The sequence below is a fragment of the Gossypium raimondii genome, chromosome 8, assembly GCF_025698545.1.
Source record: "Gossypium raimondii isolate GPD5lz chromosome 8, ASM2569854v1, whole genome shotgun sequence".
Lineage (NCBI taxonomy): Eukaryota > Viridiplantae > Streptophyta > Magnoliopsida > Malvales > Malvaceae > Gossypium > Gossypium raimondii.
In genome coordinates this window covers 3,934,518-3,956,183 of record NC_068572.1, presented here as the reverse complement: position 1 = coordinate 3,956,183, position 21,666 = coordinate 3,934,518, and the positions used below count along the sequence as shown (strand labels likewise).

Genomic DNA, 21,666 nt, shown 5'->3' with positions numbered 1-21,666 from the left:
AATTACTTGTTGCATTATTACATATATTTTAAATAAGTAGTTTACAAAAGTATATGTGTAGTACAATTGGAATACATTTATCATTCTAAATAACAAGTATTTAACCATTTAATTTTTTATTTATATTTAAACTTATTTATTTATTTTAATTTCACACGTATTGCATATATGTTTAGTATTAATTTCAAACTAGACATTTCATTATTTAATAAATGTTATTTTCACTATACTTACTTTTGTTCTAAATACATTCTATGTGCATACATATGTGATAAAATTACTAATTAGTATAATTATCCTATTAATATAATTTGTTTTAGTAGACATTATCCCACTTCACAAGTTATCAAATAAAAAATGTAGAATGCAGTGTTATATAACATAAAATCTTAAATATTTTTATTAATAATGTTTAATATTTAGAGTTATTTAAATTATAAAAGTATTTACTTTTCTAAACTTTCTAGGTTTTCACATTTTAAATCTACATTTATTTTATTATTTAAGTATTTTTTAATAACTTATTCAAAAAAAAAACATTGATTAATTGAAAGTTAATATTTTCAAAATAGTTTAATCTTTTAGATGTCCTCGCTCGTTTTGGTGCTGAAAATGGTACTACTATTGGAGGTGGATGATAATGAAGCCCTAGGGGGTCTCCCACAAAATTTTGAAAATTCTTTTTAGACATTAAAAATATAATAAATTAGAGTTAGGCCCCTTCAAAAAATTTGAAAATTTTCATTAAGTCTTTCAAAAAATTTAAAATTTTTAATTAGATCCCTTAAATTTTTTTTGTTGGTTCTCATTAAGCCTTTAAAAGTTTTAATTTAACCTACCAAAATTTTTAAATATTCTCACTAAATCCTCCAATTTTTTAAAAAAAATTTAATTAAACCCTAAACTTTTAATATAAAAATCCAACACTGACTATCAGCGGCAATGGAATGATTTTTCTACTGTTCTCACTATTTTTGAAGTTCCTTTGGTTTCATTGTTCATACTATAGGCCAGTTTTTCAGAATCATTGAGCTAGTTAATACTTAATACGGTAGATTGTGATGGGAATCCAGCCCCTACTTTGCATATGGAAGGCATTGATAATTTGATTTTATTTGAACCACATATAGGATGATGGTTTTCAGAATATTCAAACCTTATCGAGGAAGTACGCCCGAAATTGAAACCTCATTTTGGAGGTTGGGCTTTGGAATCACCAGAGCTACTAATTGTGTCTTACCATTTTGTAATGAGATACTTCCATGTTTCTTCCTTTAGGAGGTTGAAGTTGAGAGATAATAAAGTCCAAGGAACTTGTCTTTCGGGTTTTCTTTTTTGACTTGGTCGAAATCAAAGTCTACCTTGAGCGTAGCAAAGTGGTGAAATTAATTGTATCCAAGAAAAATGAAACGAAACTTGTACCTTCTCATCCATACTCGTTGAAAAGTCAGTTTGGAACAAATAGACTCGTTTTTGCTGCTCTGTCTTCGGTAATGGAATGATTTTCCCACCGTTCCCACCTTGGATTTGAAAAGTCAGCTTCATACCAATTTTTCATACCCCTTTGTCATTTTTTTACATATATATCAAAGATCAATACAGAAAACTCGGACGAACATCTCCCTGTGTTTTGCTGGAATGTTGCAGAACATTTAGCTAAAAGAGCGGCTTAACAAAATTTTTAGAATCTATCATATCTTGTAATAGTGAAAAAATTGTAGATGGGAATGACTAATCAATCACCGAGGTGACATGTTTGAAATCGTAACTTCATTAACAGAACATATTTTATCACTTGAATTGGGTTGAACTGATTCTGCAATAAAACGTCCAACATAAAATGCAGGTTTCGCTGGTAGAGGAACTGTTATGGTGTCGCTTCCTAACATTGCAACCACTGTTGACATAGTTGGTCTGTCTGCCGGATCTGATTGCACGCACAATAACCCAATTTGGATGCATTTAAGGACCTCATTGGGCACACTCGACTCAACAAGATGCTTATCCAGTAACTCCATTCCTTCTCCTTTGGACCATAGTTTCCACGCCTACAATTCTTACTTAGAATTAGCGTAGTATACATAACATGGTATTAATCTATTATTTAAATTTTGATAGGATAAGAAAACATACAAAAGTCAGGAGGCTTTCACCGCATTCTGAAAGATGAAACCCATTATTCCTTTTTCCACTTATAATCTCCAGCAAAAGGACACCGAAACTGAAAACATCCGATTTGACAGAAAAAAGTCCTTCCATAGCATACTCAGGTGCCATGTATCCACTGTTGTAGTTTATTAGAAACAATGAAGAAAAACTAAATCAAAATTAGATAATCATAAGAAACTTTACAAACATGAACTGATTTTCAATGTATATCAATCACATATCAGATACTCTCAGTAACAAAACCAAGTTTTGTTTCTAATCACTAACCATGAAACATACTAAGATTCATTACTTGCATGGGGTCCTAGTTTATATGATATTGATGTAGAGGACATATTTCTCAGAACTGGTCGATGAATATGGATAAGTTGAAGTTGGCAACAACTAATGGTGAAGAAAATAAGTAGATGTAACCCTGTAAGCTTATGAGTTAAATAAGTTGGGAAGAACCAATTAATAGACTTACTATGTTCCGACTACTCTATTTGTATTTGCTTCATTCTGATCTCGGCCAAAAATTTTTGCCATACCAAAGTCCGAAATTTTCGGATTCATCTCATGGTCAAGTAAAACATTACTTGCTTTAAGGTCTCTGTGGATAATTCTAAGACGAGAATCCTCATGCAGATACATGATACCTCGGGCAGTTCCTTTAATAATATTGAATCGTTTTTGCCAAACTAGTTGGGCAGGCAAACTCGAATCTGACAAATGCTCAAGAAGGAGAGAAAAAGAAATGACAAGTCAAATATTCAAATTTATTTTGTGTATGTATAAGATAATGTTGTTATTTCAAGGTTGAAGGATCAAACCGAATAGGAACATGTCAAGGCTTTTGTTGGGCATGAATTCATATACAAGCAACTTTTCGTTTTTCTCTAAGCAGCATCCTAACAGCCTCACAAGATTCCTATGCTGTAATTTGGCAATTAACATGACCTCATTCTTGAACTCAAGCAGCCCTTGACCAGAAGTTCTTGAGAGCCTTTTAACTGCAATTTCTTTTCCATCCGCTAGTGTGCCCTACAAATTAACATATGAACATGCATTTTTTCTTAACTACGTTATTTTAGTTCCTAACCATAGTTACCTTGTATACAGGGCCAAATCCACCTTGTCCTAGCTTATTTTCATCACAAAAATTATTGGTTGCTGCTTGTAAAATATTCAATTGAATTGAAGGAAACTCCTGCGACCTTCCTATATTTTGTAGATCAAAATTTTCGCTTGAGTTCCCACGAGGAACACTTCCCATTACCAAGTCAAGTAATTGAACTTCTTGGCCTTTATCCTCTGTAATAAAACAAAATGTGATTGGCTATAAGATTATAACATAAATTTGTAAATGCCAGCATGATCTAATAGTGCATACCTTGACCGTTTCTCCTTCTCCAGATAAAGAAACCACAAGCAGAAAACAGAGCTAGTCCTAGAGTAGCTGATAAGCTTGCACCAAGTGGTATCCATATTGGTTTGTTTTGTTTCGTTTCATCTGATAATTTTTCCCCAGAAAAAAGAGATCTTATCATCAACTCGTGGAAGGACACGTAACAAGAAACACAAAAACTCAACTAGCCTTAAGAAGCAAGAGAGCAAAGCTTGCAACTCATATAGTGGAAGATTGTTTAGACTAGATACTAAGTGTGCTGGCAACCATATCTACTTAGGCTGAAATGAATACAAAAGAAGGTGGCTAACTTAATCCAATCAAAGGAGCAGATCCTTTTATTGATTGGCTAACCACTTACTCAACAGTCGAATTGACTATTCTTTTGTTACAACAAATGATCTTGCAATTTTTTTGTTTGAATCAAATATAATCAGAGATGAAGAAGATGAGAAGGATTGAGAAAAGGAGCTGTGGTTAAGTCGTTGGCTATGAGGAATGCTGGATTCAGAAAAGAAGGCTCTCAAACCATATTAGAGATTGAATGAATAGATGGTTTCCATGTTCCAATTTGGTAATTTTTATTACATCAATTTACTTACGAGTCATCTAGCCATACTTACCTTTTGTAAATGTATTGTCAGGTCCTAGTGCATAGAAGGGATGCAAATCCCAGAGGAAATAACAGTTTGGCTTCTGAACAAAACCACCTTGCTTCGCACGGCAACAATCATTATGGGTTTCTGTGGCTCGCTTTAGGCAGGTCCAACAATTTTCCTGTGATAAATCTGGGGTGCATTGCATTAGTGCATATATAGTTTGAGATTCTGTAAATTTTGCTTCCTCAGTTGCATAAAACTTAGAAGAGCCGTTGGAAGCATTTCTCCTCAAACTGACCACCAAACCATCCCAAGCCATTTCAAATTTTGTTAGTACGTCCGATTTGATGCTTTCATTGTTATGAGCTGCATCCGTGGGTTCTACCTCCAAGTTTCCAAAAAATGTGCGATTTGCATAGTGTACAATACAAGGTCGTAAAACTGCCAATGAAACGGCTTCTTTCCAGTGAAAACACTTAACTCTGAGATCATTAACCGAGGAACTGACACAACGATAACAGTCACCTTTACTTAAGTCTCCTCTGCACATCCCAAGAGCGTAAGCTTTGTTGGAGTCTTGGCCACCAATGGCTTCATAGAAACCACCATTTTCAGAGACGTTGTGTGGGAGAGAATCGAGAATATGGTCAAGGTTTTTTCCATATGTACTGCTGGTTGTGAAACTACCCGAGTCATTATAGCACCTAAAGCTTTGGTAGGTTAGATTGATGCCTGCAAAATTTTCCATATGAAAGCTTTCGTTAAGGGGTTTTTCTTTTATAAATTGGCTAACCACTTAGTCAGCAGTGGAACTGACTTTCTTTGTTCCAACAAATGAAAAACATAGGAAAGCCTCAAATTTTTTGTTTGAATCAAATGCAATCAGAGACGAAGAAGAGTGCTGGATTGAGAAAAGAAGGCTCTCAAATTGGATGAATATTTGGACAAATTTTGTAATTTTGCAAGTCTAGGATATCAGATAACTACGAGAAATAATTACAAATTAGATAACAATAACAGTAAGTTTTGGTTGCTTATAGACGTTAAGCTCTTTTCAAATTTTCAAAATTATGATAGTCTTGGTATACATTGTGTGAGATCGATGAACAAAAAGACTACTGTATGAGATATTAGAGCTTAAAAGTCCTATTCCAGGAAAATGGTGATGGCCAATTTTTACACTTTATGTGAAATTATGTGATGGGATATTAGAGACTTTAGAAAGCATGTAATTGAAGTTTTGCAATTGAGCCTAACTCAATGAATTTTTTATAAATGGGAGTTTGCGAATTTATTAATTAGAGGAAGATAGTTGTTTCTTGATGCACTATTCATTACATTTGACCATGGAAGTTGTGGGAAATAGTTAAAGGAACAAATTTATTATGGTATGGAGTTTGCTATATATGTTTATTGAGGTGAAGATTATGGCGGAGTTGATGTGGAAAAATCAAATTGTAATAGTTTAAACAAAGGGCAACCCTTTAAACATTCAAACAATACATAGCTAGCCAACAAAATTCAAACTTTAATTACCTACTATGAAAAGGCAGAAATAAAGGTTCAAAATCCTTTAGGCTATAACCTTATCCAACCTATGTGCGTTAGTGTTGATGACCTTTATAGCATTTTTACTGATATAATTATTTTATTTTAATATATAATATATTTGCTTATAGATGTCGAGCCCTTTTAGAATGATACCTACTAGAATTCATTTTCTTTGAAAAGATGCTTATTTATTCTAATTTTAATTTAATTCAATTTACTCATGAGTCATGTAGAAGATGCCTACATACCTTTTATATCTGGGGAAGGAGATGGGGTTGTTATAGAATAGAAAGGATACAAATCCCAGCGGAAATAACAGCTAGGCCTCGTAACATAACCTCCTTGCTTCCCATGGCAACAGCTTTCATAGTTACTCACGGATTGCCTTAGGCAGGAATCACAATCCTCGTGTGATAAATCTGGAGTGCACTGCATTAGCGCATATATCTTTTGGAATACTGTAAAGTCTGCCTCCCTGGTTGCATACTTACGAGTAGAAGAGCCGTTGGAAGCGTTTCTCACCACTGTGTCCATCAAACTCTCCCAAATCGTATCAAATTCTGTTAAGTTAGATTTGATGTCGCCCGTATTATAGCCTGCCTCAGGGTTTCCTAACTCCTCCAGGGTTCCATAAAACGAGCGATCTGCATAGTGTACATGACATGGTTGCCCTTCCCATGAAAGGGCTTCCTTCTGGTTGGGACAGTTAGCTTTGAGGTCGTGGATTGTAGAATTGACACATTTATAACAATCGTCACGACTAGAGTCTCCTCTGCACATACCAAGAGCGTAAACTTTGTAGGCGTTTTGGCCAACATTGGCAGTGAAGAAACCACCTTTTGCAGAGACATTCGGTGGGAGAGAAGCAAGAATAAGGTCCCGATTTTTACCATAGGTACTATTTATGGTGAAATTACCAGTGTCGTAGCATCTTATGAATGCCTCAACAAGACTGATGCTGAGAAGCAGATGGGAGAGAATTGAAGAAAGAGCTGTAAATTTAACCCACATTTTGAGGTTGTATAATTTGAAGGAAACGAAACCCAAAAGAAAGAAGTGGGAACTTATTATTCCAGATTTTTCATGGCAAAGAAGAGATGGGGGATTGAGTTGGAGAAAGAGTCAAAGACCGCTCATTAAAGCAAAAGTCTTGAAGCTTTTAAAAGTCAAACGAAACTTGGTCTTTAATTCCTCAATCATACCTAATATGAGAAGGAAAGGTTTGTTCAGTGGACAATCTTCTTTTGGATTCCTTACTGTTGGTGCTGGAACAGAAGCAGACAAGCTCAGCTTGTGTCTTGTGCAACAAGCCTTGATACTTGCTGAGCAAACAAACAAATTCGAGCAAAAGAAAGAAGAAAAGTTAAGGAAAAATGGAGAGTATTTGATGAACAAAATCTGATTCATTCATTGAATAAACAATGACATGATGCCAATACATAAATCAAGCACTAAGCTTGTCAAAAACAGCAAGTAATCACCTAAACATTACCTCCCTCTACTAATTACATGGAAACTTGAAATTTTAACTTGTAAACCTATACAAAGCTGCGTTTACAGCTCATACATTAGCCAATTACATCAATCAAATACTTAACTTAGTTAGAAATGAACTAAGACCCATTTCATGAACTAAAGTTTACAAAAGGAACAAAAAACAACTTGTTGCAGCAGCTCCTGCATAGCTTGGTCTTCATGGCCTGCTTGCTGTCGAGTGTTTGCTGCATGCTGACCAACTTCATCACTTACTAATTTAATGTAATGTTGCTGCAGTCAGGAAAATAGAGTGGTGTTTTTTTGGCCTATAGCGGGGCTTATAAGCGCCGCGAACTATATGTTGCATTTTTATAACCGCCACAAAAACGTCGTTATAGATGACGTCGCTAAATTTTACAGCGTCTATGTGAAAAAGTGACGCTATAGAATATGATCTTTAGCGGCGTTTCTCACAAAAACACCGCTATAGAACATGACCTTTAGCGGCGCTTTTCTCACGCCAACATAACCTTTAACAATGCTTTTTCTACAAACACCGCTAAAGAACATAACCTTCGAGGGTTTTAAATGTTTTTTAGCGGCGCTCTTCTTAATAACGCTGCTAAAGGTCATGTTCTTTAATGGTGTTTTTAGTAAAAGCGCCGCTAAAAGTCATGTTCTTTAACGACGTTTGTGGAAAAAGCACCACTAACTTTAGCATATTTTTAACATCCAATTTTCATTCATATAGAACCCGAATTGTCAACATAATTTCCTATAACATCAAATCCAACCAATAACTGCAAATCTAAATTATACTTCAAATCCAAGGAAGAAAATATGTATATGATCTAAATTAATAAATGAAATAATAAAATTTATTATTTTCAAAAGTTATAATGTTAAAATATTCTTAAAATATTTTTAAATATTTTCATTAAATCCTCCAAATTTTTTTAAAAATTTTAATTAAACCCTAAACTTTTAATAAAAAAATCCAACACTGACTATCAGCGGCAATGGAATGATTTTTCTACTGTTCTCACTATTTTTGAAGTTCCTTTGGTTTCATTGTTCATACAATACTACGTGCCTGTTATAGGCCAGTTTTTCAGAATCATTGAGCTAGTTAATACTTAATACGGTAGATTCTAATGGGACTTCAGCCCCTACTTTGCATATGGAAAGCATTGATAATTTGATTTTATTTGAACCACATATAGGATGATGGTTTTCAGAATATTCAAACCTTATCGAGGAAGTATGCCCGAAATTGAAACCTCATTTTGGAGGTTGTGCTCTGGAATCACCAGAGCTACTAATTGTGTATTACCATTTTGTAATGAGATAATTCCATGTTTCCTCCTTTAGGAGGTTGAAGTTGACAGATAATAAAGTCCAAGGACTTTTCTTTCGGGTTTTATTTTTTGACTTGGTCGAAATCAAAGTCTACCTTGAGCTTAGCAAAGTGGTGAAATTAATTGTATCCAAGAAAAATGAAACGAAAATTGTACCTTCTCATCCATACTCGTTGAAAAGTCAGTTTTGAACAAATAGACTCGTTTTTGCTGCTCTGTCTTCGGTAATGGAATGATTTTCCCACCGTTCCCACCGTTCGGTAATAAAAAAATCCAACACTGACTATCAGCGGCAATGGAATGATTTTTCTACTGTTCTCACTATTTTTGAAGTTCCTTTGGTTTCATTGTTCATACAATACTACGTGCCTGTTATAGGCCAGTTTTTCAGAATCATTGAGCTAGTTAATACTTAATACGGTAGATTCTAATGGGACTTCAGCCCCTACTTTGCATATGGAAAGCATTGATAATTTGATTTTATTTGAACCACATATAGGATGATGGTTTTCAGAATATTCAAACCTTATCGAGGAAGTATGCCCGAAATTGAAACCTCATTTTGAGGTTGTGCTCTGGAATCACCAGAGCTACTAATTGTGTATTACCATTTTGTAATGAGATAATTCCATGTTTCCTCCTTTAGGAGGTTGAAGTTGACAGATAATAAAGTCCAAGGACTTTTCTTTCGGGTTTTATTTTTTGACTTGGTCGAAATCAAAGTCTACCTTGAGCTTAGCAAAGTGGTGAAATTAATTGTATCCAAGAAAAATGAAACGAAAATTGTACCTTCTCATCCATACTCGTTGAAAAGTCAGTTTTGAACAAATAGACTCGTTTTTGCTGCTCTGTCTTCGGTAATGGAATGATTTTCCCACCGTTCCCACCGTTCGGTAATAAAAAAATCCAACACTGACTATCAGCGGCAATGGAATGATTTTTCTACTGTTCTCACTATTTTTGAAGTTCCTTTGGTTTCATTGTTCATACAATACTACGTGCCTGTTATAGGCCAGTTTTCAGAATCATTGAGCTAGTTAATACTTAATACGGTAGATTCTAATGGGACTTCAGCCCCTACTTTGCATATGGAAAGCATTGATAATTTGATTTTATTTGAACCACATATAGGATGATGGTTTTCAGAATATTCAAACCTTATCGAGGAAGTATGCCCGAAATTGAAACCTCATTTTGGAGGTTGTGCTCTGGAATCACCAGAGCTACTAATTGTGTATTACCATTTTGTAATGAGATAATTCCATGTTTCCTCCTTTAGGAGGTTGAAGTTGACAGATAATAAAGTCCAAGGACTTTTCTTTCGGGTTTTATTTTTTGACTTGGTCGAAATCAAAGTCTACCTTGAGCTTAGCAAAGTGGTGAAATTAATTGTATCCAAGAAAAATGAAACGAAAATTGTACCTTCTCATCCATACTCGTTGAAAAGTCAGTTTTGAACAAATAGACTCGTTTTTGCTGCTCTGTCTTCGGTAATGGAATGATTTTCCCACCGTTCCCACTTTGGATTTGAAAAGTCAGCTTCATACCAATTTTTCATACCCCTTTGTCATTTTTTACATATATATCAAAGACCAATACAGAAAACTCGGAAGAACATCTCCCTGTGTTTTGCTGGAATGTTGCAGAACATTTAGCTAAAAGAGCGGCTTAACAAAATTTTTAGAATCTATCATATCTTGTAATAGTGAAAAACTTGAAGATGGAATGACTAATCAATCACCGAGGTGACATGTTTGAAATCGTAACTTCATTAACAGAACATATTTTATCACTTGAATTGGGTTGAACTGATTCTGCAATAAAACGTCCAACATAAAATGCAGGTTTCGCTGGTAGAGGAACTGTTATGGTGTCGCTTCCTAACATTGCAACCACTGTTGACATAGTCGGTCTGTCTGCCGGATCTGATTGCACGCACAATAACCCAATTTGGATGCATTTAAGCACCTCTGTTGAGGTTAGTTCCCATGCCAGGTGCTGATCAACAAAGGTGGCCATGCAAGAGGAAAGTCAGCATGCAGTCGAGCCATGGTGTGCAGCAGCTGAAGCTCAAAGTTCTGATCTAGTTGCCACATTTAGTTGTTCCTTAATCCTTTTGTAATCTACTTCATTTTGAACTTAGTAGGTAGATGTTTTGATGTTGATTGACTAAAAATCAGTAAAGCTATTATGCAAGCTAATCTTGTAAGTTTCAATGCATATTAGTGGTGTTCGGTAGTTGATTAGGTGATAACTTGTTTGTTTTACAAGTTAGCTGGTATATGTAATGGCTTAAGGCCTTATTCTCAAGTTAATGAAAAATTTCAGGTTGTTTTTCATTCAAATTCTCTCTTTTCTTTTCTGCTTTCCACTCGCAAGCTTCTTTTCTGTTTTCTTTCTGCGTTTGTTTCTTCTGCAAGCCTTGAGGCTTGCTGTCCAAGCAAGATCAAAGCAGCTTGCTGCTGCCCTTAAACACCAACAACCTCATTGGGCACACTCGACTCAACAAGATGCTTATCCAGTAACTCCATTCCTTCTCCTTTGGACCATAGTTTCCACGCCTACGATTCTTACTTAGAATTAGCGTAGTATACATAACATGGTATTAATCTATTATTTAAATTTTGATAGGATAAGAAAACATACAAAAGTCAGGAGGCTTTCACCGTATTCTGAAAGATGAAACCCATTATTCCTTTTTCCACTTATAACCTCCACCAAAAGGACACCGAAACTGAAAACATCAGATTTGACAGAAAAAAGTCCTTCCATAGCATACTCGGGTGCCATGTATCCACTGTTGTAGTTTATAAGAAACAATGAAGAAAAACTAAATCAAAATTAGATAATCATAAGAAACTTTACAAACATGAACTGATTTTCAGTGTATATCAATCACATATCAGATACTCTCAGTAACAAAACCAAGTTCTGTTTCTAATCACTAACCATGAAACATACTAAGATTCATTGCTTGCATGGGGTCCTTCTAGTTTATATGATATTGATGTAGAGGACATATTTCTCAGAACTGGTCGATGAATATGGATAAGTTGAAGTTGGCAACAACTAATGGTGAAGAAAATAAGTAGATGTAACCCTGTAAGCTTATGAGTTAATAAGTTGGGAAGAACCAATTAATAGACTTACTATGTTCCGACTACTCTATTTGTATTTGCTTCATTCTGATCTCGGCCACAAATTTTTGCCATACCAAAGTCCGAAATTTTCGGATTCATCTCATGGTCAAGTAAAACATTACTTGCTTTAAGGTCTCTGTGGATAATTCTAAGACGAGAATCCTCATGCAGATACATGATACCTCGGGCAGTTCCTTTAATAATATTGAATCGTTTTTGCCAAACTAGTTGGGCAGGCAAACTCGAATCTGACAAATGCTCAAGAAGGAGAGAAAAAGAAATGACAAGTTAAATATTCAAATTTATTTTGTGTATGTATAAGATAATGTTGTTATTTCAAGGTTGAAGGATCAAACCGAATAGGAACACGTCAAGGCTTTTGTTGGGCATGAATTCATATACAAGCAACTTTTCGTTTTTCTCTAAGCAGCATCCTAACAGCCTCACAAGATTCCTATGCTGTAATTTGGCAATTAACATGACCTCATTCTTGAACTCAAGCAGCCCTTGACCAGAAGTTCTTGAGAGCCTTTTAACTGCAATTTCTTTTCCATCCGCTAGTGTGCCCTACAAATTAACATATGAACATGCATTTTTTCTTAACCACGTTATTTTAGTTCCTAACCATAATTACCTTGTATACAGGGCCAAACCCACCTTGTCCTAGCTTATTTTCATCACAAAAATTATTGGTTGCTGCTTGTAAAATATTCAATTGAATTGAAGGAAACTCCTGCGACCTTCCTACATTTTGTAGATCAAAATTTTCGCTTGAGTTCCCACGAGGAACACTTCCCATTACCAAGTCAAGTAATCGAACTTCTTGGCCTTTATCCTCTGTAATAAAACAAAATGTGATTGGCTATAAGATTATAACATAAATTTGTAAATGCCAGCATGATCTAATAGTGCATACCTTGAACGTTTCTCCTTCTCCAGATAAAGAAACCACAAGCAGAAAACAGAGCTAGTCCTAGAGTAGCTGATAAGCTTGCACCAAGTGGGATCCATATTGATTTGCTTTGTTTCGTTTCATCTGATAATTTTTTCCCAGAAAAAAGAGATCTTATCATCAACTCGTGGAAGGACACGTAACAAGAAACACAAAAACTCCACTAGCCTTAAGGAGCAAGAGAGCAAAGCTTGCAACTCATATAGTGGAAGATTGTTTAGACTAGATACTAAGTGTGCTGGCAACCATATCTACTTAGGCTGAAATGAATACAAAAGAAGATGGCTAACTAAATCCAATCAAAGGAGCAGATCCTTCTATTGATTGGCTAACCACTTACTCAACAGTCGAATTGACTATTCTTTTGTTACAACAAATGATAAAGGGAGGAATGCAATGAGACTTTGTGTGGGAGAGAATGGAGAATATGGTCAAAGTTTTGGCATATGTACTGCTGGTTGTGAAACTACCCGAGTCTAGCACCTAAAGCTTTTGTTAAGAGTAGCAGAATGAATTGAAAACATTTTATATAATCTAATTGAATTATAATAGAAAGCCATATTATATTGTCATTTATAAATAATTTGTCACTAAAGATCCAGCCAAGATGATTCAAGAATGTTTTCCAAAGATATGACCAAATAAATAAATATTTCCATACAAAACAAATTAATTGCTAAAGAAGAAAGAAAAGAATAAACGGAAGAGGGGTGTATTCATTTTTTAACACAAGTTTGGAATACAAACATAGAGGAGGCATAGAAGATTAGTAAACTCATGGCTTTATTTGCAAAACATCTTATTCATCTTCAAACCTTTGCTTAGGATTTAAGGTTATTATAAAAAGCCTTAATGATAATTTCTCAAAATTTTAGGGTTGAAGGTCTCCTAGCTCCTATAAGATCCCCTTTGGATTTAATGTTGGATTGCAAAAACATAAGGTTCTATAAATAAATAATGAAATTAAGTTGAATGTTTGATTATTTCCCTTTAGATCTTTGCTTCATAGGGATTAAAAAATACAAAATTTTGTATTTATAAAGATTTTGAGTTCAGCTTTTGTGATAGTTGGTGGAGTTGTGTTATTAAAATTATGATAATTTGTGTATACATTGTGTGAGATTAGTGAGCAGAATGATTTCGTATGAGATATTGAAATTTAAAAGACCTATTCAAGGGAATTGGTGATGACCAATTTATATATTTTATGTGAAATTAATGAATAAAAAACTATATGATTGTTGTTTAAACTAACGGATTGGGAAAAAAAACATGGGATGGACAGTTTCGCAATTGAGCCTAACTCGATACATTCGAACAATACATAGCCAGCAAAATTGAAACTTTAATAATCAAACAAATTACCACTACACCAAAACAGGCTTTTAGCGGCGTTTTTTTAGGCCTTTAAGCGCCGCTAAAAACGCCGGTATTGAACGCGTCGCTAACTTTTGCGGTGCTTTTAGAAATAAACGCCGCTATAGACCACGACCTCACAAACACCGCTATAGAACAAACCTTTAGCGACGCTTCTCGCAAAAACGCCCCTAAAAACATATCATGCAAAAAAATTATTTTAATCAAATAATATTTATTTTTATGATAAATATTATATTTTAATTTATTTTTTAAATATACTTTTAAGGATAAATAAAAAATATTATTTAAATTAAATTTTGTATGAAAATGATAAAAGAAGGCAAATAAAGGAAGCTTAAATAATAATAAAAATTAATAAACATGAAAAAATGTAAATAATTAATAAAAATTAAAAATTGTAAACCTCGAAATTTAGGTAAAATCAACACCAATGCAATGCAAGCCATTGTTGAGTCTAATACAACTGAAGAAACTAAGATCCTAAGAAGAGAATCCCATTTTACTAACAGCAGTAAAATATCCATACTTTGTCCAGTATTTATATCGAAAAATCAGATCAAAAGAAGCAATCTCTTTGCACACCATTTCAATTCCTAGTAAGGCCTTCGAAAGTAGTTGATGAAAGCCAGCATACACATCCGATCAATCACACAAAACTTCAACAGAATATCTCTGTGCAGCTGCATTTTGTTCCGCAAATCTACAAGCATCATTATCATAAAGACATTCATATGGATAGAAGAAAATAATCTTCAAACTGCTAAGAAAACTAGCAACTTCCAATTCATGATTCATGAAAACCAGAAACACGGGTTTTTTAGCAAGTTCTGGTAATGCAAATTTCATGAAGAAGCCTAAGGTGCCAGGTAAAAGCAAGCAAAATGATTTGCATGATAGGAATTACATAGTTTTATAATTATCTCTAAAAACAAGTCGGCAATTGACTGTAAATTTTGGCAAATTGAATAACATATTCCAGTTTACCCTAGCTTAACCATCTCCATCAATGCTGTCTCCAGTTCATCAAATCTAATACAAGTGAGGAATTCAATGTTACAATTCTAAAATAAATAACAGATAAGTTCCTCCTTAAAATGCAAAGATTAAATAGTCACTTATATCCAATTTATAAAACATTGTGACATGTAACCAAGAAAATAAATTACATTTCCTCTACGGTCTATAGAGAACGACAATCGAAGAACCAAAAGTAATAGACATAATATAAATTATTAACTTGAGAACAGCTGATCTTTTCTCTTTTGTACCATGATTTTATTTTAAAAATATTAGAATAATAACGATGGTGATTTTTATTTTCTTTAATTTTTTTACATTCAAAATTATATTTATTTGATTAAAATAGTACAAATTAAAACTCAAAAAAAATATTAACATTTAAAATAAAAATAGTTTAAAAGAAGAATAATGTAGACAAAGCTAACAATTTTATGTGGATATAATGAATTCCTATTAATATATATAAATGCATAAAGTTGTCCTAAACCACACAGTTTATCACCTGTCTTTCCAGGTTATTAATAACTTGTAAGAAACCATTCTTTAATACCTTGGTCAGGTGTTCGTTCTACCTATTTGACTGCAAATTCCCACTTAGAGAATTTATGTTTCCAATATCAATTTCAACAATCTTTAATCCTTGCAAAGGTAATGAGGTGAATAATACATACATATACATATATCAGGTCTCAATGTATCATGCCTTAACACATAATCAAACATATATGCCTGAAGAATGGAATAAGAAATAAAAGAAGTAGCAGATCCAGAAAAGCAATCTAAGTTTCAAATTTAAACCCAGAAAAGAACGACAAAAGAAAAGAACCCCAAATAGAAATAAAAACCTAGAAAAGAAGCTAACTAATCTCCAAAAGAAAGAAGCTAGAAAACATCCATTGGGAAAAAGCAAAGAAAATGCAGTGAAGTTATCTTTGGAAACAAACAGACCCACCAACAGTATAGAACAAGATATAGTCTTGGTTTAGCCAAAATAGAAAGCTCGGATCTGTTTAGGCTTAGGCTGGTGGTGTTGTTTCTTTTGTTCTGAAAGACAAGATAAACATGTTTGGTGGAATGGGTGGGGACTCGTATTTGTTAGTTAGCCATTGGAGAGCAGAAGAAGAAGGGGAAGTAGAGAAAACGATGAAAAAAGAGTTTAAAACATCGTCGTCTGGTAGCGAGATGGAAAGCTGGGTTCCTTTGATAGGGTCAGAGGGAGAGGGTAAAGGGTAATAGGAGAAAGGACTTCGTGAATGGAAAGGGAACGGGTATCAAAAGAAGTTCAAAACATTGTCAGCCCTGGGAAGATTAAGGATTTCATAGGGGAAGTTTTTTTTGTAAAATGACGCGATTTCTAAAAGTAAAATGTTTTTTTTATAAAATCGCCGCTATTGCTTATTTTTTGCGGCATTTACCATAAAAATGTCATGAAAAATTATTTTATTTTGAACAAAACGACGTTGTTTTGCTCTACTAAAAATCTTTTATTTTGCTAACTAAAATATAGCTATTTTGCTGCATGTTCAATATGGAATGATTTTAGTTTTTGTATTTCATTTTATTTGTTATAAATTGGTCCTATCCAAAATAGATACTTACTTATCCATATGATCAATCATTACATGAATTTATTTATTTATCAATTTTTAAATCTAATATTTAAATATATCAAATGGTTTAAACCATTTAATCTAAATTTAGATTAAATATTTTCAATATAAAACATTAATTAATTGTATAAAATTTCATCATTTAACAAATCTAAAGTACACCTTAAATCCTAAACTATTTAATATATATAATTGATCTATTATCTCTTAAATAATTTAAACTATAATCATAATTTTAATATATTAAAATAAATATTATCTTTTTACAATTATATAAGAAATTATTTAATATATAAATTAAAAAACACCGATTAATCTAAACCCTAAATCCTTAACCCCTATCTCTTAAGCCCTAAATCATAAACATAACCCTAAAACCCCTAACCCCTCTTTTACAATTATATAAGAACTTAATTAATATATAAATTAAAAAATACTAATTAATCTAAACAAAACCTTAACCCAGCCCCGAATCCCTAAACCTTAAATCACTAATTCTTAACCTCTAAGCTCTAAGCTCTAAGCTCTAACCCCTAACCACAAACCCCTAACCCCTAACTACTGACCCCTAAACCTTATTTAATATATAAATTAAAAAATACTAATTAATCTGAACTCTGAACCCTAACTCAAATCCCTACCCCTAACCCCTAAACCTTATGTAATATAAATTAAAGCACACTAATTAATCTAAACCCTAAATCCTAACCTAACACTAAATTTATAAACCCTAAATCTCTAACTCTTAATCTCTAACCCTAACCCCTAAATCACAACCCTTAAACTAGAACCCCTAATCCATAATCCCTAATTCCATAATCTATAAACCTTAAAATTGTAACTCCTAAACCGGCCTTAAATCCTAAATTAACCATATACCCTAAATCATATATATTAAACCCTAAACTATAATGATAATTAATTAAATATTTTAAAATTAATACTATCGTATCTTTTACAATTATATATGAAATTATTTAATACATAAATTAAAAATCAATCAGTCATGTACCCAAAAATTTTAAAATTATTTTAAATAATAATATTTTAATTTTCCATTTTTAACAAATATTTTTCTATGTTTTTATTTCAATTTATTTATACGTGTCATTATTTGAAATTTATCCATTTTTAAAAAATATCCAATTAAAAATAAATTGAATTTTAATTAATATAAATAAACAATTTAAATAGTAATTAGACAGATAAAATGTTTTTGCGGTGCTTTTTTAAAAACGCCGCTAAAGCCCTGAGCATTAGCGGCGCTTCTCTAAAAACGCTGCTAAAGCCTTGTGCATTAGCGGCGCTTCTCCAAAAACGCCGCTAAAGCCCTAAGCATTAGCGGCGCTTCTCCAAAAACGCCGCTAAAGCCCTGAGCATTAGCGGCACTTCTCTAAAAACACCGCTAAAGCCCGGAGCATTAGCGGCTTTTCTCTAAAAACACCGCTAAAGCCCGGAGCATTAGCGGCTCTTCTCAAAAAACGCCACTCAAGCCCGGAGCATTAGCGGCGCTTCTCAAAAAACGCCGTTAAAGCCCGGAGCATTAGCGGCGCTTCTCCAAAAATGCCGTTAAAGCCCCGAAAGGTCAAAAAATGATGTCGTTGGTCTTAGGTTTTTGCGGCATTTTCTCAAAAAATGCCGCTAATTCTCATTTTTAGCGGCGCTTTAAAGTGCCGCTAATGCTAGATCTTTAGCGGTGTTTTTTGTAAAGCGCTGCTAATGCTCGATTTTTAGCGGCGTTTTTTTATCCAAACGCCACTAAAAGCGCCGCTAAAAGCCTATTTTGGTGCAGTGAATACTAATGTCAATCAAACTAAGACTCAATCGACAATAAATATTAATATTAAGTGCTATATTTTTATTATTTAATTATTTACAGATAAAATTATTAGAATATATTTGAAAATAAATCAGTTTGGTATTTAATGAGTTGTGACTCAATGGTATATATTATTTTTTGGTGTTGGATTGAGTTAGAATATCATGTAGAAGATGAAATATACTCAGATGCTTGGTGAAGTTTGTGTTCAGAATGCTTTTAAATGCTTAAGTTAGTATCAAGAAAAATATACTTTCAAAAAATCATTTAGAGGTTAGAATATTGATTTATTGACGATTGACACCAGCATTATTGTTAGTGTTAGAGATTGTGTGACCCAAATTTCGTCACTTGTTGAAGAAATAAATACAATAACAAAATAAGAGGATTTGTGTGGACAAAAGGCCGAGGGCCGTCGGATATTTGACCTATAAAAAGGATTAAGAAAATAAAATTGTAAATGTATTTCAAAAGACACATGTCATTCATTATCTATAAAAAAAGTTAAATTTTAAAACTACACATGAACTTTGTTGCAATCATGCGCATGGATATTTGGTCGTGGTTCGGATGTATACATAAAATTTTTATTTTGATTCAATCACATACATTTAAATAAATACATCAATTTATTTATATATTAGATAAATATAATTATTTGTGTATGCAACATGTAACCATAAAATGGTTTTATAATTAATATTGACAATTGTGTTAGTGATTCGTGAAAATTGAATCAAAATGAAAATTTCATTTACAAAATTACACAAAATCAAAGTTCATGCATAAGATTACTCATTTGACCAAAATTAATGTATAATTTTGAGATTTATTCCATAAAAAATAAAATAAATTCAAACAATATTTATTAAAATCGAATATATTATTGACAAAAGTAAAATAAATTCAATAAAATAAATATTTGCAAATTAACCATCGCATCAACTTTAACTTTAAATCCTTTAAAATAATATTTAAATATTTAAATTTATAATATACGAATTTATACAAATTAAATGAAATATCTATACATAATAATTCATTCGCATATGGTGTCAATGCATGTGAAAGCATTGTGAGCCTGCCATTGCCATATCCATGTTTCCTACAACCATTCCCAATTATTAGAACACCACTTGCTAAACGGGTTAATTTGGTAGTAGGTATAGTTATGGGATTTTGGATTTTATTTCATTCTATTTTATAAATTATTTTAAGTTTTAAAAAATAATAGATTTCAATGAGTTGTTGGTTTAATAATAGTATTGAGGTCACAGGAGTTACCGGACTTAAAGTCTTTGTAACATCCTCGAAAACCCCTTGATCATAACAATATAATTTTAAGTCGAAATTATTCTAAACAAATAAAAGAAAATTTATAAGTGTTAGTGAAGAAGGAAGTAGAGGTTGGAGAAAATTTAAAAGACTGATGTAGTAGGAGATATTACATTGAGATATAGACTAAATTGTAAGGTTTTACAAAGTGTTGGGGTTAAAGTGAGAAATTAAAAGCAAAAAGGATTAAATTAAATTATTGGTAAAATATGTGATGACATGAAGAGCAATTTCACTAAGATCCAATGGATAATGATGATAGATGGATTTTTTTAGTTATAATAATATTTTATTTATTCATCATACTATTATTATAATATTAAATTAAATTATTTTTATTAAAATGTTGGTGATATTTTAAGTAAAAGATGAGAAAGTTTTATTTTCTCTTCAATTTCATCCTCCATCACCATTAAGGCCATTTCAAGCTAAAAATTATCAAATTCCCATTGAAAACCTTAACTAAATCAAGGTACCCACAACCTAGTAAGCTTAAATTTTTGAATAGAAGTGAACCATTCATACTTGAGGAGAGACAAAATCTAGATAATGTGATGAACTAAGGTTTTAAAAGAAAGAAAAGGAAGAAGATGGAAGGGGTGTGACAAGGGGAAACAAGTAAACAAAACTTGAAGGAAGTCTAATTTAGCAAAATTTGTAAGCACTTTAGAATTTTCCTTACCTAATTAGATTTTTGGAAAGAATAAAATTAATGAACATGTTATTTTCATTCAATTTAGTATTATTAACTTAATAAATATGTGAACTACCCAAGGAGATGGTAAGTGAATGTGAATATTGTGAATGTTATATAATTGTGAAAAGAAAAGGACTAAATTATATAATGTTGAAAAGTTATGTGTGATTTTGAAAATATGAAATTTGATTGTACTTGTGATGAATAATGATTTTACAATAATCATAAAGCCCTTTGTAGACAAGTTTTAAAGTTTTGGGATATAGATGGCATGTCATTAGCGACTTTGGCGCTCCTGATTTAGTACTTATTTGCTAATGTATTTGTGATTTTATTTTGTTTATCCTTCTTGTTCACTTGTGATAAAAGTATGGCAAATGAAAAAATGAAGAATGACTTTGTCGCTATTCTTTAACTAAGACTAATTATTGTCATCATGTTAACATGTTTATTTATTTATTAAAATTGTTAATTAAACTCAATGGCAAGGTTTGAATTCTTTAGTACTTACTAAGCTTTCATAAGCTTAACGCTTTGTTTCAAAACATGTAGGTAAATATCGTTTTGAAGGTGGAGTTTGAAGTGGCTCTCCTCATCCTCATCTCATCATCAAGCAAGGAGTGAAGAGTATGAAACTTAAATATTGGCATGTACTTAGGGTTATAATCATATAAACTTTTGTTGTAAATTCTCATGTGGTTCTAAAACTATACCATAGATGTTAATTATTATTTTGTGTTTAGGAATTTGACTTCTTTAGATGAGTATATTTATGTGTTAGGTGAAGTTTTTGAATGATAATCTAGTATATTTTGAGTTCCTAAAGTGTTTAGATGTGTTATAGGAAGGTTGATGGTAGTTTGAACTTGTTTTTAGATTGTTTAAACATGTTCCAAGTAATTTGTTTCCGATGTTGCGACATCCAAAGCCCAGTGTTGCAACATCCGATCAATATTGCAAAACCCAACCTTCAGTGTCGTGACATTGGAGTCATTGGAGCATTCTATTTTAGGTGTCATGACATCTAAAGCCCAATGTCGCGACACCCATTTTCCAGTGTCGCGACATTGGCCATGTTTACCCTGTTTTGCCCCGATTAAGCCCCGAATAACCCCAGATTATAACAAAACTTTAAAGTAAGCTTAAAAATGACTTAAATATCTTTAAATGAGT

General features: G+C 32.7%; 1 protein-coding gene and 1 long non-coding RNA gene across 12 annotated transcripts; one reads left to right on the top strand and one right to left on the bottom strand.

Annotated features, from left to right (window-relative positions):
• Window positions 1-1,669: 1,669 nt before the first annotated feature.
• On the bottom strand, window positions 1,670-13,130 carry LOC105793074 (cysteine-rich receptor-like protein kinase 10). 11 transcript variants are annotated; one of them, XM_052634703.1, is made up of 8 exons: window positions 5,955-6,882; window positions 4,180-4,887; window positions 3,542-3,661; window positions 3,260-3,462; window positions 2,982-3,192; window positions 2,636-2,873; window positions 2,134-2,284; window positions 1,670-2,048 (listed from the first exon to the last, which is right to left on the bottom strand). In XM_052634703.1, the coding sequence occupies exons 1-8, from the start codon at window positions 6,715-6,717 to the stop codon at window positions 1,740-1,742; spliced, it is 2,703 nt and encodes a 900-aa protein (XP_052490663.1). In that variant the 5' UTR covers window positions 6,718-6,882; the 3' UTR covers window positions 1,670-1,739. The 11 variants fall into 11 exon arrangements, with proteins under 11 accessions (XP_052490663.1, XP_052490664.1, XP_052490667.1 ...); XM_052634708.1 differs by lacking the exons at window positions 1,670-2,048; window positions 2,134-2,284; window positions 2,636-2,873; ... (3 more) ...; window positions 4,180-4,887; window positions 5,955-6,882 and adding exons at window positions 10,278-10,508; window positions 11,024-11,101; window positions 11,187-11,337; ... (2 more) ...; window positions 12,315-12,517; window positions 12,597-13,130; XM_052634704.1 differs by lacking the exons at window positions 2,636-2,873; window positions 2,982-3,192; window positions 3,260-3,462; ... (1 more) ...; window positions 4,180-4,887; window positions 5,955-6,882 and adding exons at window positions 11,691-11,928; window positions 12,037-12,247; window positions 12,315-12,517; window positions 12,597-13,087 and having other exon boundaries at window positions 2,134-2,317.
• On the top strand, window positions 10,152-10,885 carry LOC128042980 (uncharacterized). The gene is made up of 2 exons (XR_008198672.1): window positions 10,152-10,285; window positions 10,385-10,885. It is a non-coding gene; the product is annotated as an uncharacterized LOC128042980 (long non-coding RNA).
• Window positions 13,131-21,666: the final 8,536 nt, after the last annotated feature.